Source organism: Carcharhinus amblyrhynchos, chromosome 3 (assembly GCF_965287045.1).
Source record: "Carcharhinus amblyrhynchos chromosome 3, sCarAmb.v2.hapA, whole genome shotgun sequence".
Lineage (NCBI taxonomy): Eukaryota > Metazoa > Chordata > Chondrichthyes > Carcharhiniformes > Carcharhinidae > Carcharhinus > Carcharhinus amblyrhynchos.
In genome coordinates this window covers 59,245,604-59,262,286 of record NC_137326.1, presented here as the reverse complement: position 1 = coordinate 59,262,286, position 16,683 = coordinate 59,245,604, and the positions used below count along the sequence as shown (strand labels likewise).

General features: G+C 41.7%; 1 protein-coding gene across 4 annotated transcripts in view; it reads left to right on the top strand.

Moving 5' to 3' along the window:
* LOC145339984 (protein SSUH2 homolog) overlaps window positions 1-16,358 on the top strand; it is a 47,699-nt gene extending 31,341 nt beyond the window's left edge. For 2 of the 4 annotated variants that reach the window (XM_080184457.1, XM_080184454.1), the window contains 3 exons: window positions 2,663-2,768; window positions 3,912-4,019; window positions 11,602-16,358. In XM_080184457.1, coding sequence (XP_080040583.1) covers window positions 2,663-2,768; window positions 3,912-4,019; window positions 11,602-11,742 — 355 coding nt within the window. In that variant the 3' untranslated portion in view covers window positions 11,743-16,358. Of the gene's footprint in view, window positions 1-2,662; window positions 2,769-3,911; window positions 4,020-4,938; window positions 7,560-9,716; window positions 9,775-11,601 lie in introns of those variants that run through there. The other 2 variants (XM_080184455.1, XM_080184456.1) reach the window with 2 other exon arrangements.
* Window positions 16,359-16,683: the final 325 nt, after the last annotated feature.

Genomic DNA, 16,683 nt, shown 5'->3' with positions numbered 1-16,683 from the left:
CAATTCCCTTCAAGATGCCTCGCAATTTCCTCCTTAATGACGGATTCTAACATTTTACCTACCACAGACGTTAAACTAACCGGCCTATAATTCCCCGCCTTTTGCCTGGCACCCTTCTTAAACAACGGCGTAACATTAGCCGTTTTCCAATCTTCCGGCACTTCCCCGGAATCCAGCGACGTCTGGAAAATAACCACCAAGGCATCCACTATCACCTCCGCCATTTCTTTCAGAACCCTCGGATGCATTCCATCCAGTCCTGGGGACTTGTCCACAATCAGCCCCTCCAGTCTGTCGAGCACCACCTCTCTAGTAACAGTAATGTCATTAAGACCCTCCATTCCTACCACCTTTCCATCGCTAACACCCGGCAAATTATTCACGTCCTCCTCCGTGAAGACAGAAACAAAAAAGTTATTCAAGACCTTAGCCATATCCCCATCCCCTACCACTAGCTCCCCTTTCTCATCCTCTAAAGGACCAACGTTCACCCTAGCCAGCCTCTTCCTTTTTATATATTTATAAAAACTCTTGCTATCCTTTTTTATATTAAGTGCTAGCCCAGCCTCATAGCTTCTCCTACCCTCCTTTAGCGAGCAAGAAACAATAATTTTCACCATGTTAATACATGTGACAATAATAAATCAAGGGTGTGAAGATACCAGGAAGAGGTGTCTGGATAACCTGGAGAGAGAGAAGGGGGAGAGCATGAGAGAGAAGGGGGAGAACACGAGAGAGAAGGGGGAGAGTGCATGCAAGGGAGAGGGAGAGAGACAGAGCACGCATGAGAGAGACAGAAAACGCATGTGAGACAGCGCAAGAGAAAGAGTACGCAAGGAGAAGAGAGAAAGAGAGAGTGTGTGTGTGAGGGGGAAGAAAGAAAGCACAAAGAGGAGTGGGAGAGCGCACAGGGGGGCGGGGGGAGAGAGAGAGAGAGCACACGAGACCGAGAGAAAGAGAGAGAGAAACAGCATGCATGAGAGGGCACGGAAGTGAGCTAGGAACACACACTCTATTTCATTCTAATACTCACCTTTATTAGTGATTTTTTTGCTCAGCAAATTATTTATTTTCATAACTCACTTTGTTAAAACATTCATGGCTAATGTGGTGCGCAACTTTAGCTTTCTGAAATTTGCTCATTGGCCTCTTGAGTAAGAAATGTTTTGAAATGTGGCCCCCATATGATTCAGTTGGACAAGCCTGCCCTGTGCAATGAGCTTTTATTTTCTGCAATGACTTTTGATATGGCTCCTTATCAAATGCCTTCTGGAAATTGAAGTACAGTACATCCATATATCCACAGATTCTCCTTTATCCATATTTTATGATATTTCTTCAAAGAGCTCTAATACATTGGTTAAACATGATTTACCTTTCTGGAAACCACGTTGATTCTACTTGATTGTCTTGAATTTATCTAAGTGCCCTGTTACAACATCTTTAATATTAGCTTCTAACATTTTTACTACATCAGAAGTTAAGCTAACTGGTCTGTAGTTTCCTACTTCCTATTTCTCTCTCTTTTTGAATGAAGGAATTACATTTGCTACTTTCAAATCTAATGGAACTTTTTCCGAATCTAGGAAACTTTGGAAAATTAAAATTAACACCAATGCATAAATTATCTCACTAGCCTCTTATTTTTAGACTTTAGCAGGATGTCCATCAGGGCCCACAGTTCCAACAACTTGCTCAAAATCACTCCTCCTGAGTTCCCCCCACTTCCATTTCCTGAGGTACAGCTATTTCTGAGATGTTACTTGTATCCTCTATAGTGAAAACTGATGCAAAATACTGTTCAAGAAATTATAGAAACCCTACAATAGAGAAAGAGGCCATTCGGCCCATCAAGTCTGCACTGACCACAATCCCACCCAGGCCCTACCCCCATATCCCTACATACTTTACCCACTAATCCCTCAAACGTATACATCTCATGACACTAAGGAGCAATTTAAACATGGCCAATTAACCTAACCCGCACTGTGGGACTGTGGGAGGAAACCCACGCAGACACAAGGAGAAGGTGAAAACTCCACACAGACAGTGACCCAAGCAGGAATCGAACTCAGGTCCCTGGAGCTGTGAAGCAGCAGTGCTAACCACTGTGCTACCGTGCCGCCCTATAACATTCAGATTGTTCAGTTCATCTGCATTTTCCTACTTTTTCATTATCAATTCCCCAGACTCACTCACTTTAACACTGACACTTTGTCAACTCTCCTTTCTGAATGCTAGAGCTCAAAACTCTAAGCAAGTTTCCCTTTCTCTTCAATCCTGATGTGCCTGGGGTTGATAGAAGAGAGATCCTTGGGTAGAATGGCTGTGGGCTGTTCATTCTTACAGAGGAGTGATTGGAGGTGTGGTAGAGAGTGGGCTTTTGGAAGTAATCCACCCCAACCTTGCAAATGACCCCTATCCCAAGGATTCAGGATGTGGCCTCTACCATGGGGCTGGCTTGAGGGGACCTTTACAGTCAATGAAATGCAGTCACTGTTGTAGAAAATGTGGCAGCCAATATTACACAGCAAGCTTCCACAAACAATAATGTGTGAATAAGCAGATAATCTGTTTGGTGATATTGCCACACTTGCATCACTCAAAGGATGCCTGCAGACTGGTGTCAACCATCAATGAGTCTGTTGCTGTGTTTGTCCAGGACCAATAATGTCTTTGAACAAGTGGCTGATCAGAAAATCGGACTTCCTGTGACACTCTTCAGTGAAGTGACCGGGCAGAATGTCTTTGCTGATGAAAGCTATCAGGTAAGAAAGGGCTGTCTCTGTAAAGCCTGCTCACTGTTACATTGCTACCTCTTGAGGTCAAGAATCTCTTGTCAGCTGTATTGGCATTGAGAAGTGTGGTTGAAAACTGACTCGAGAAATTAGCTGTCAAATAGGGTCCTGAATGTAGGTCTGTAATGTAAAGTTCCACCACAATCTTCATTACATAACCCAACCCAACCCAGTCAGCCAGAGTATCCCTATATCCTGGAAGATTGTAGCAGAGACTTCCTTAGAGAGATTATTTAGAGTGATTGTTGATGTGTGTCAGTACTGTGTGTTCAAGGTGGTAACAAGCTTGCCTCTGGGTCAGATTGTGGGATTGAGTCCCAACCTGGAACATCGAATAGAATATCTAGGCTGACACTCCCAGGGCAATGCTGAGGGTGTGCAACATTATTGGAGATGCTCCCTATACGACGAGATGTTAAAAAACTAAACCCTGCCTTCTCTCAGATGGATATAAAAATTCCAGTGGTATTATTTTGAAGAAGATCAAGAGAATTCGCCCTAGCACCCACATCAATATTTATCAACATCAATAAATTAGATCATCTGCTCATTCTCTCGTTGTTTATGGGAACTTGTACACAAATTGGCTGCCATATTTCCTAGATTACAACAGCAATCACATTTCTAAGGTCCTTAATTGGTTGCAAAACATAATAAGGGCATCCCATGGTTGTGAAAGGCGCTATATAAATGCATGTCTTTCTTTCTTCTTATCAAGTTTTTGACTAATTGGTTCTGATTGGTTGATAGTGAGGCCCTTCAATTTCAATGAAAGTAAATCTTTTTCAAAAATTGCTAATAATCTGATATGAATCAAAAGACTTATCAACTTAGTGTTAATAGTTGTTATGTATGTTTCCTAACTACTCGTGTCTAACTCCATTTAACCCTCAATGTGCAACAATGACTCTTCCCAGTAAAAGAAAATATCGATTTGGAGATTCTGGATGTTAACTCTGGGTAATAAAATTGTCAAATATGCTTCATCTCCCAGAACTCACTGTTCCATCTTGAGTACATTTATACTCTTAAAAACAAACATTATGGAAGAAGGCTTTGGACTTGGTTCAAATTTTATAACTCCTTTATCTCCATGTTGTTTCTTTCCGTCAGGTCTATACAATAGTTGGTTTTCCAGACCCTCTAATTGATCAGATTTCCCAACAAGGGGTTCAAGAACACCAGGAAAAGTTTGGAAGATCAGCGTGTATACTTCAACAGGTGAGAATGGACCAGAGAATGTAGACAATACAACTCAAAATAGGTGTCTTCTGTGATCTGATCCTGAAAACTGGACACCATAAGCCAATTCCAGAATTACTAGAATGACACCCAGATTCTGAGGAGAACATTGTGTTTTCCCTGGCTGGAAATATCTGGAACCAGCGATCACAGGCTGCTTAAGACTGAGATGAGAAGAAATTTCTTTATTCAGAGAGTGGGTGGATCTTTGGAATTCTCTACCCCAGAGGGCTGTGGAAGTTCAAGACAGAAATGGGCAGAAATACTAATGACACCAAGGAACATAGGAGTAGTGCAAGGAAGTGGTGACAAATGATGAATTGTGATAGGAGGGACTTGTGGCACATTGAGTAACACCCCTACCCCTGGACCAGAAGTTCCAGGTTCGCGTCCATAGCAAAACCTATTGGCCGTGGAAGGAGCGTTTATAACATGGTTCAACAGACTGCTAATCGGCTCAGGAATCTGCCACTACTTCCTCACTGTTACCCAAAGAGAAAACCAGTCCGTGTGTGAAGATACATCAAAAAAAGCGTGATCTAATTGAATGGTACAGCAGGCTTGATGGGCTAATAGCCCACTCCTGTTCCTATGTTCAAAATAGGGGTGTATTCCCTGGAATTAGTAAGTTAAGGGGCACGTTTTCTCAGTATTAAGGGAACAGCATAGATTGAGAGAAACCATTTCATCGGTTGGAGAGTCCACTACTATCAACACAGTCAAAAAATTAGAGGCAGACCTTTCATGGGTGAAACCTGGAAACTCCCCAGCACACAGTAAGTGATAGAAATTGGGAACTCTCTTGTGTAGTTATTACTGCATTAACTCTTGTTTGCTTTTTGAACCAAAGTTTTTCATTGTCCTGACAATTTAACAAAGATCCCAATTATATATCCAGTGGCAACAGCAGGTATTGCATGATCTCGGTGGGGCAGAATGGAGCAATTGGACTTTTTGAGGCTCACAGTTCAAATCCATCCTGACCAATGGGACGGAAGTTTACAGATTGAAAAGGACCCAATGTGAACTGAATGTGTCCAAGCACACAACTGGTGGGGACAGAAAATGAAACAGGAATGAAAACATATCAGCAATGTGATAAAGAAACCTCTGCTAAGGCTGAAGATAGAGGGAACTTTGGTCTGTAGCTGCTTGTATCGTGCTCAGTGCTGCCATTATATGTCTGGAATGAGAATGTTTTCTGTTGGGATGACTATAGAAAAATCTCATAAAATAAAGAATCACTTTGCCTTCACAACAACAACAACTTGCAGTTATACAACATCCCAAGATAGTTCACAAGACGGTTATCAAATAAACGTTGACATCAAGCAACGTGGGGAGATATTAAAGCAGGTGATAAAAAGCTTAGTCAAAGAGGTCAGTTTTAAGAAGCATCTTAAAGGAAGAAAAATAATCACAGCTGTAAGGAGGCATGATATAGAAACATAGAAAATAGGAGCAGGAGGAGGCCCATCGAACCTGCTCTACCATTCATTGTAATCATGGATGATCATCCAACTCAGTGACCTGCTCCCGCTTTCCCCCAATATCCTTTGATCCCTTTAGATCTTAACTGCTTTCTGTGGTAGAGAATTCCACAGACTCGCCATTCTCTCAGTGAAGAAACTTCTCACCTCAGTCCTAAGTGGTATATCCTGTATCCTCAGACTGTGACCCCTGGTTCTGGATGCCCCACTGTCAGGAACATCTGTCCTGATGCCAGAAGGGTTCAACCTAGGGGTACAAAAAGGGGCAAATACAATGTGGGGCACATACTATAGACATCCAAACAATCAGAGGGAGAGAGAGGAGCAAATATGTTGCTATATTGCTGACAAGTGCAGAAAATAAAAGGCAGTGTTACCATGAGATTCTAACTACCCTAATATTATCAATGATAGAATCTGTGTGAAAAGTGCAGAGGGCATAGAACTCATCAAATGCATTCAGAAGAACATTTTCCAGCTAGTATGTTGCAAACCCAACAATTGTACAGAGTGTTCTGGATTTGGTTTTAGAGCATGAACCTGGGCAGATGGAAGAGGTAACAATGGGTGAGCCTTTAGTGGTGGTGATCATAATTCAGATAGATTTGGAGTAGTCACCATCAGCCGAACAAGAGGATCTCACCAATGGGAAGGGCTGGAAAATTTAGGCATAAGAGTAAGTTTTAAATTGGATAAAGGCTAATTTTACAAGGCTGAGACACAATGTAGAAAAAGTGGATTGGAAATAGCTAATTGAAGGTAAACTGATGTTGGAGCAGTGAGAAGCATTCGAGGAGGAACTAAAGAGAGGTCTGAACAAATACGTAAAAGGGTAGGACTTGCAAATCTAGGATGTCAAAGAGCACATAAAGGAGGTTAAGACAAAGGATAAAAATGGGGGGAGGGGGGAGTTTCCCAAAACAATTCTAAGTGTCGAATTCGCGTCAAAACTGGAGTAGATCCTGCTGTTTTTTGCAGTGGCACTTTCAAAATGAATCTCCCATATTCTGTGCATCACAGACTGCACTAGCGTAAATCACTCTAAAAACCTGTGGACGGGGCATATTCCTGCTGGAGAGGCCAGCAGCATAGTGCTGAGCGGGCCACTGTGCATGCGCGATCTATCAGTGCTGAGATCGGCGCATGCACAGTAGCCTACACTGCCGGCGATATAGCAGCGGGCAGTCCGACACACCTCTTACAGAGAAGGCCCTGAGTATCCAGTACCATTCTGAAGGTACAATACATCAGATAGGACAATTATACATTTTCAAGTTTGTTTTTCCCACCTTCCCGTTAGTAATGAGCCAGTCATCATTAGTATAAAGCAATCATTGCTAACAGTTGTCATATATCTTAGCCAATTACATTTTACCCTCTGACATCATGGGATTCCATTGGTCCACAGAGTCTGGATGCTTCTTCCCCCTGTTGTATGCAACCTCTGATGCTTAGCCATAGAGTTCCAAGGTTCTGTTCCCACCAACTCTGAATTACATCAACAGTCAAATCAGAAGGTTGATATTCCCATGTCTGAGAAGCACTAGCACTGTCTTATCAGTACAAACTGAACAGCTCTATTCATTCTATGGCTTTGTCCCTAACTTGTTGCTGATAAGAATATACACATTCTGTGGTTTCATTGTTCCACAGAATGTGGTTTGTTTCACTACATCTTCATCCATCATGTTGGGCAGCCTGCTTTTGGATAGAGTGCACAGACCATTTTAAAATATATCTGAAATACATTTTAAAATCCAAAATACATGTTTAAATCATAAATACTTGTTCAAATCTTACTTATTTAAGTTTCTTCCTGTGATTAGATGTGTCTTTATGCAGACAGTATCCCTGTTAGTCTGTAAGTTTGATCTTAAGTCATTTCACTTAATAATGTTATTAGTGTCTTACATCTCTGATTGTTTGAAAAATCTCTAACACCCCCCTTACTTCACAGTAGTGGGGTCAGGCTGCCAGTTCCCTGTTGGCGGGGAGCTATTATAAATCCAGCTGGAGTGAAACATTTTTGGCGGGGAGAGGGAGGGTGAAGGTAAGGGGTGTTGTGGGGGAGAGATTCTAATGGACTAGGAGATTTCAGTTCTGGGCCCCCAGTGAGATTAAAATTCTATTAAAATTCTAATTAAATTATTAGCTCTGCACCGATTTCTGGCACGGAGCTGACAGTATTGGAAATCCAGCACTTGGAGACTCACGGAAGCCGTGGCACCCAGCGGAAAGTCCACTAAATGGCCTCACTTGAGTTTCCTGGCCCATCCCCATAACGTCTGACACCAAAAACTCAAGAATAATATAGAAAATTTTCTAAAAATCTAGAAAAGCAAAGAGAGGGCGTGAAAAAATATTGGTGGGTAAAATCAAGGAAAACCCAAAGATGTTTCATAAATATAAGAACATAAGAAATAGGAGCAGGAGTAGGCCATCCAACCCTTCAAGCCCGCCCCACCATTCAATAAGATCATGGCTGATCTGTCGTGTCTCAGTTCCACATTCCCGCCCTCTCCCCATAACCCTTAATCCCCTCGCTTATCAAAAACCCATCAACCCGCGTCTTAAAAATGTTTAGCGAGGTAGCCTCCACCACTTCAATGGGCAGAGAATTCCAGAGATTCACCACCCTTTGAGTGAAGAAGTTCCTCCTCAACTCCGTTCTAAACCGCCCCCCCTTTATCTTGAGGCTGTGCCCCCTAGTTCTACTGTCCTTTCTGAGCGGGAAGAGCCTCTCCACCTCTATCCTATCCATCCCATTCATCATCTTATATGTCTCAATGAGATCTCCCCTCATTCTTCTAAACTCTAACGAGTACAAGCCTAGTTTATTCAGCCTCTCCTCATAGCTCAACTCCGGAATCAGCCTAGTAAACCTCCTCTGCACTCCCTCCAAGGCCAAAATATCCTTGCATAAGTACGGCGACCAAAACTGCACACCGTACTCCAGTTGCGGCCTCACCAGTGCCCTATACAGCTGCAGCAAGACCTCCCTACTTTTATATTCAATCCCCCTCGCTATATATAGAACAAAAGGAGTAAGAATGAATAGCAATGGGTAAGACTAATTAGAGACTAAAAAGGTAACCTGTGTGTGGAGGTAGATGATGTGGGCATGGTTCTTAATCAATACTTCGGGTGAATTTTTTACAGCCCCTGAGGAAGCAAGGAGGCAGGGCGCTGGTAAAATCCCAGGGAGCCGCGTAGGATCGGCTTCCTGACCCAGTCCTGCTGTCAAGGCATTTTACTGAAAACAAGACAAAAGTGAAAAGCTGCCTGCACCAAGGAAGTCAGCAGCCAATTTCCAAAATTGAAAGCCCAATTGGGACATTTTTGGTGCCAGTTGCAGTTGGAGGTGGGGCAAAGCTCTACAGGCCAAATAATGGCTGTATGCAGGAAAGGCAATACTTGCAGCCACAACCACCTGCACAAAGGAGTCTGTCCTCTCTTTCTTGGCCTCACTTGCTCACCTCATGTTGACTCTGTGTCTACCCACTTACCTCAGCAGCAACCACTCCCCCAGCTACAATGCTGAGGCTTCAAAGTTGCCAGGCCTGTGACTGAACTGACAGCATTGAGGGCCCATCCTTAATCGGATGTCTGGCCCGCAGGCAGCCCAACTCGAAGGCTGTCTGAGGTACAGTTGCCAAGTCCTGCGGGTTCGGAACTTGCTTTTAACCCAAATGCTGGGTTCCAACTCATCTGGTAAAATACAGCTCTTTATGTCTGTTTTCATAAACGAGGGGAACAAAACATATTATCGTTAAGGGGGGGGTATGAAATATTGAATCAGACAACATAGTGAAAGAGGAAATATTTAAGGTGTTTAGCATCCTTGAGAGTGGATAAATCATCAGGTCTAGATTAAAATGTATCCCAGGTTGTGAGGGAAAACAAAGGAAGAAGTAGCATAAGCTTTGACCATCATTGTTCAATTCCTCTGGCATCAGCCATGATGTTAATGGGCTAGAAGATTGTGAACAAAGTTGTTTAAAATGGAAGGAAGAGATAGTCTGAGTAATTACAGGCCAGTTATCCTAACTTCAGTGGTGGGCAAAATATTGAAAAAAATTCTGACCGTATAATCAACAATTAGAAAGCCATGGATTAACTATGGACATTCAACATGGCTTTATTAAGATAAGATTGTGTCTGATTAACTTTACTGAATTTTTTTGAGGGGATATCAAGAAGGATTGATGTGGATTGCACGTTTGATGTCATCTACATGGATTTTGGTAAGGTTTCTGACAAAGTCCCATGTAGTCAGAAATTAAAAGTTCACCAGAGCCAAGATTTAGTAGCAAGTTTGATCCAAAATTGGCTACATGGTATGAAGCAAAGGATATTTTGGCCTTGGAGGGAGTGCAGAGGAGGTTTACTAGGCTGATTCCGGAGTTGAGGGGGTTGAGCTATGAGGAGAGGCTGAATAAACTAGGCTTGTACTCGTTAGAGTTTAGAAGAATGAGGGGAGATCTCATTGAGACATATAAGATGATGAATGGGATGGATAGGATAGAGGTGGAGAGACTCTTCCCGCTCAGAAAGGACAGTAGGACTAGGGGACACAGCCTCAAGATAAAGGGGGGGCGGTTTAGAACGGAGTTGAGGAGGAACTTCTTCACTCAAAGGGTGGTGAATATCTGGAATTCTCTGCCTGTTGAAGTGGTGAAGGCTGCCTCGCTAAATATTTTTAAGACGCGGGTTGATGGGTTTTTGATTAAAGGTTATGGGGAGAGGGCGGGAAAGTGGAACTGAGCCACGACAGATCAGCCATGATCTTATTGAATGGCGGGACAGGCTCGAGGGGCTAGATGGCCTACTCCTGCTCCTATTTCTTATGTCCTTATGTTATAGTTGATGGGTGCTTTTGTGACTGGAAGGCTGTTTCCAGTGGGCTTTAACAAAGCTAAGTGCTGGATCACTTACTTTTAATGGTAAAGATCAGTGATTTAGAATTCAGTGAAGGGGGCATTAAGATTGTAGATGATACAAAAATTAGTTGTATAGTAGATAGTGAGGGTGAAAGCTGTAGACTGCAAGAAGATATCCACGGATTAGTCAAGTGGGCAGAAAAATGGCAAATGGAATTCAATCCAGAGGAGTGAAAGGTAATGCATTTGGGAAGGATGAACAAGGCAAGGGAATATGCAATAAATGGTAGGATTGACAAATGTTGAGTAACAGAGATACCTTGGAATGAATGCCCACAGAGCCCTGAAGGTTGCAGGACAGGCAGATAAGATAGTCAAGAAGGCTGATGGGATGCCTTTCTTCATTGACTAAAGTCTAGGATGTAAGAGTACAGAGGTTATGTCAGAACTGTGTAAAACACTAGTTAGACCATAGTGTACAATTCCGGTCATTGCTTTGTAGAAATAGTGTAATCACATTAGAGAAGATAGTACATGGCATTGCCTCTGGCTGAATGGCTTCATTCTGCACTATAATGAAAGAAGAAACGAGTGTGTTGCCTGGAATGGAGAAGTTTAGTTATGGGGAGAGCCCGGATAGGCTAGGGTTGTTTACTTTGGAACTGAAAAGGCTGTGGAGAGATTTAATTAAGATGTATAAAATTATGAGAGACCTGGATAGAGTAGTTAGGAAGTAGTTAGAGTAGTTAGGAACTGCTCTATCCAGGTCTCTCATAATTCTAATCAGGAGGCAGAGGTTTCAAGTAATTGGTAGATAAATTAGAGGGGAGTTGAGGAACGATGTTTTTCACCCAGGGATTGATGAAGATCTGGAATCACTGGTCAGGACAGAAACCTTTGTTGCATTTGAAAAGAAATCTGGATAAATATTTGAAGTACTGTAGCCTAAAGGACTACAGAAGGAGATGGAATTGGATAGGTCTTTCAAAGCCAGCAAAAACATGAAGGGCCAAGCAGTTAGAGTTAGAAGTCTTTCTATGTCTCTCTGGGAGAGAAGCAGAGAGGTTAAATGAGGGAATTCACTGCTTATAATTCTGCAAGACATAATGTGTGTTTTATTGGGAAGAGTTTGAATTATTCATCCCTCCCTTATGCAGTGCACATAATTAATCAATCTCTCCTTTGTTGCAGCGGCAGACAATTGAGCTGATCCCCGTGACCAAAGTGTACTTTCAGTGGAAAGGACAAGAGCACAGCTACTTTGTGTATGGCACAGAAAACAACGTCTATGCTCCAGACTATCCCAGCAAGTGCCACTGTACCATTCTCTAATCTGTGTGCTTTACTGTCCTTCAGAGGATGATCTTAAGTGCCTGTTCAGTAAGCTTGTAGAAAGGGGCTGGGGGGGGAGATTCTTCAATGTTATTTAGAAGAACAAGTGTCTTCAACCAACATCTTTCTCAATCAACACCAGCATAATACAACATAATCACTCAAACATTTATCAGCAGGATCTTAAAGTTAGTAACTTGGTTGCCGCTTGGGCCTATAAAACAATTGCTGCCGTTTATCATCTTATATCTTCCCTGTAGTGTTTTGGGAAAGATGATGAGGTGCCATTGACATGCACATTATTCTTTTAACGATCCTCAGGAACTTTGCTTTTCTCGGATGCATTTAAAATACACCGGGAGCAAAAAAAAACTTACCTCAAGCTTTGACAGTTCCAATGTCTAGAATCGCACAAACTAGGGAAGTCACCAGGGCAAGCATTCAGTCCATCTTGAGATGGCTGCTCTTATTTGGAACAGTAGTTGAGGGGCTGTAAATGGCTTGGCTGGTACCTTTCAGACCTACATCATTATCTGGGTCTCAGGGCACACTGGGCTGAGATCCGTAGAATCACAGAATTGTTACAGTGCGGAAGGAGGCCATTCAGCTCATCGTGTCTGCACCGGTTCTCTGAACGAGCAATTCCAGTAGTCCCATTCTTCCTGTAACCCTGCATATTATTCCTCTTCAAGTAATAGTTTTTGAAAGTCTCGAATGAACCTGCCTCCATCAAATTCTCAGGTAGTGCATTCCAGAGCATACTCGCTGTATGATAAGATCTCATATCATGCTTGCCTTTTTTTGGCAAACTACTTCAAATTATTTTAAATAAAAGCTAAAAACTGAAAGCAGAAACCCAGCTCCACATATCTAGGTGCCTATGATGCCAAGGCAAGGAAGTGGGGAGAAACATAGCCCTTGCCTTTCATGCAAGTCCTGGGGAGCTAACAGAGGCCACTGAGTGTTCATGAAAAGATATTCCAGCATGAGTCAGCACAATCATCGAAGGAAGCGGAGAAGAAAGAATGATTCACATACCAATTTTGTAAAAGTATTTGTCAGTTTAAAAAGTAATCGTAACTGTGTAGCAAGATATATCTATAAATGTATAGCTATGTATTAACAGTATGTGTGTTATAAATATGTATCATATCTATTATCAAGTAAAACAATCCAGACTTTAAAGAAGCATAAAACAATTATATTGATAAGTTTAGTCATGATCTTATTATCAACAATACAGTTTTTGGATTTGTTAACACCTTGGTTTAACTCTTATTCTGGACATTAGAGATTCCAGTTACTGAGAAGAAAATAACAGTGAAAAAAATCAGAAATGTTTTGAATGATTTGTGTGAGTCTGGTGGTCAGAGTCTACAATCGGAGTGGCATATTGATAGAGTCCAAACCCTTTATAAATGTTGATGTGGTAATAAAGTGACACCAAACGTATGACATAAACATGACAATAATTAAGTACAGATTATTGTAAGATAATACAATAAGTTTTTTTTAATGAGAACTAAAGATAGAATATGTACAGAAATAAGTCTTTAATTTGGGATCCAATTATCTCCATTTTCCAATTCCATTTCACTCAAAGACTACAACTGATTTTAACTCTCCATATGATATATGATATACAAGGTCAACGTGCAGCATACTAAAAATATACACAATTCTATCCACACCTGTCAATTGGAAAGGTGTAATTACAATGTGACATGTTTACATTGAAAATTTTTATTGTTAATGTGGATTTAGGAAATTTTTGTTATTCATGGAATGCAGGTGTCACTGGCTGGGCCAGCATTTATTGCTCTTGAGCTGAATGGCTTGCTTGGACATTTCAAAGAGTAGTTATGAGTCAATCGAAATGCTGTGGATCTAGAGTCACATGTAGGCTCGACCAGGTAAGGACAGCAGATTTCCTTCCCTAAGTGAACCAGATGGGTTTTTATGACAACAATTGTTTCATGGTCATCATTAGATTTTTAATTCCAGACTTTTATTGAATTCTAATTCCACCATCTGCCATGGTGAGATTTGAACCCATGTCACCAGAGCATTACCCTATTCTCTGGATCTCCGGATTACTTGTCTAGTAATAATACTACTGATTCCCCGAATTTGTATGGGTAATACAAAAGTAAGATAAAACTTTAAGAGGGAGTGATCCAATTATTCCCCCAGCCTCACTTCTCCTTTAGACCACACTTGACCTTCCATTTGTAACTTCAAGAATCTCGGAGTCAGAGAATGGTTAAATCATGCCTGTGCTGGGTCTTCATGGGAGTAATTCACCTCATGCCATCTGCTCCGTGCCGTCACCTAATAGCCCTGCACACTCTTCTTCATCAGATAATAACCCAATTCTCTCTCAGCCTCATTTAAACCTGCTTCCATCACATTCACTAGCTACTGCGCCCCAGATCCTAACCATTCCCTGCATGCAAAAGTTTTTCCTCAAGTTGCCATTGCTTTTTTTGCCAATTCCCTTAAATCTGTGCGCTCTTATTCTCAAATGTCATCCTTGGAATCATTCTTGAGAATCGTTTCTCCATGAACTTTCTTTTCTTGTATAGTTCCTTTGTCCTCTGTGAATTTTAGGGCTCCATTTGCACATCCTGGGTTTGTAGTCTGACACATGGACGCCACTAGTAGACCTCAGGGTCCAATAAACTGTGCCACATGTTTACTAGTGCCCAAATAAATGAATGCATGTGATGTAAATTAATACCATTTTCTTAGTAAATAAAGATCAGTTTATTTATAGTCTTCCAATGTTTTATTCTAGCATTGTCTGACACATAGCCACAAATTTATAATAGTGGCGCCGAGCCCAGTCACTCAATGTTTCCATCCAGCAGATGCTTCCTGCTGTTCCACTGTAGTAGCCTGTTGTCAGCATTTAAATCTCTAACATTCTTCCACCTCTGTTCTCGTGCTGTACAGTATTGATATTGCAATAGCTGCATAACATAGTTGGTCCTGTGGCACAATGGCTAGCATTCCTGCTTCTGAGCCAGCAGCTCCAGGTTCAAGTCCCACTACAAGACTTGATGGCCGAGGACGATGCATTCATAATGAGGCCAAACAGGTTGAGCATCAACTTGTAAATCTTTCCAACACACCAATGGCAGGCGATAGGAAAGGGAGAGATTTCTGATCAGCCATGTATCCATTGCTCCAGGCTATAACATGTATGTAAAGGGTATGTTAACTCAGCAATTGTCTCCTTGGAAGACAGGCTTAGTTTGCTGCATGGTTGATGTAAATCAAGATTGGTGCCAACAACATAGGGGTTCGATCCCCCTTCTGGCTGAGGTGGAATTGGGAGCTGTCTCCTGTCTTCCCTTTGGTGGAAGACATGTGCTGTGATTCAGACTTGCCTTTAGGCAGAGAATGGGGTGGCATGGTGGTAAAGTGGTTAGCATTGCTGCCTCACAGTGCCGGGGACCTGGGTTTGATTTCCGGTTTGGGGTTTTGCACGTTCTCCCTGTGTCCGCATGGGTTTCCTCTGGGTGCTCCAGTTTCCTCTCTGTCCAAAAGACATGATGGTTAAGTACATTGGTCATGCTAAATTCTTCCTCAGTGTACCCAAACAGGTGCCAGAGTGTGGTGACTAGGGGATTTTCACAGTAACTTAATTGCAGTGTTAATGTAAGCCTACTTGTGACAATAATAAATAAAATTTTAAAAAACAGAGAAATGAGACACAGACAATGACAGTACAAATGCCAGGCAGAATGGAGATGCCTGGGTAGTTGCTTCCTCGACCATGCTTGTGGTCACTGCTGTAAGTGACTGGAATTTATTTTATGTCTCAAACTTGTATTATGTAACTATCCTCTACTCACTGCATTTTGTTGGAGAATCCTCTTGTACATGCAACACTCTGCTGTACTTTTGGTTGTGAGTTCAGAGATTCTCAGGTCCCCAGTTTACCTCCAACTCATTGGTTGACACTTAAGTGGCACTGGAAGGAGAACTACAATAAAATAAGATATTCCCATAACATAAAATTATGCTTCTGGCAGCCTCTTATCTGCTCTGATTGATCTGACTGTGGGTTGGCTCTACAGCTCTGCAAATTTCCTTTGCATTCTTGGTATGGAAGAACTTCCTTTGACATCAGCGTCATTTTAAAATCATAATAAAGATTTAAGAGCAAAGTCTCAGCTGACAACCCAATGCAGTACTGAGGGTTTGCTGCATTGTCAACAGAGCCACCTTTTGTATGAGAAGTTAAACCAAGGTCCCATCTACTCTCTCGGCTGCACATAAAAGATCTAAAGAGCAGGAGAGTTGTCCCCAGTGTCTTGGTCAATATTCATCCTTTAACCAACATCACTAAAACAGCTCATTTGGTCATTATCATGTTTGTGGGACCTTGCTGTGTGCAAATTGGCTGCCACAGTTACCATATTACAAGTGACTACACTTCAAAAGAACTTAATTAAGGGTAAAACATATTGACACTTTATAAATACAAAGTTTTTCAAAAAGAGTTTATAAATGCTCAATCATTGCAGTGTTAAAGTAAGCCTACTTGTGACTAATAAATAAACTTTTTACTTCACTTCATGTCAGGCATTTCCAGCTATCAATGATTTCTGCATTCTGCTCTATTGATAGTGAAGCACACCCTCAGTACTGCACTGGACCACCAGTCCAGATTTTGCTCTAAGTCTTTTGAGTAGCAGCTTCCAGAGCTTTGCTGATTTATCCAACAAAGAACCTTCCAGTGATCTTTGCCAGATTTCTGATTTTGTTTCAAAACTGCTTTTTCATCAGCTGATATTCAAACCCCACAAACATTTGCTTCCAGAATTAAGATAAAAATGGAAGTACATATTTGCTCTGACATCTTACACTGATTTACGTAGGTTTGAATAGATCTCTTAATGAACCAGTTTTTCAGTGGACAGTTCCTTCATC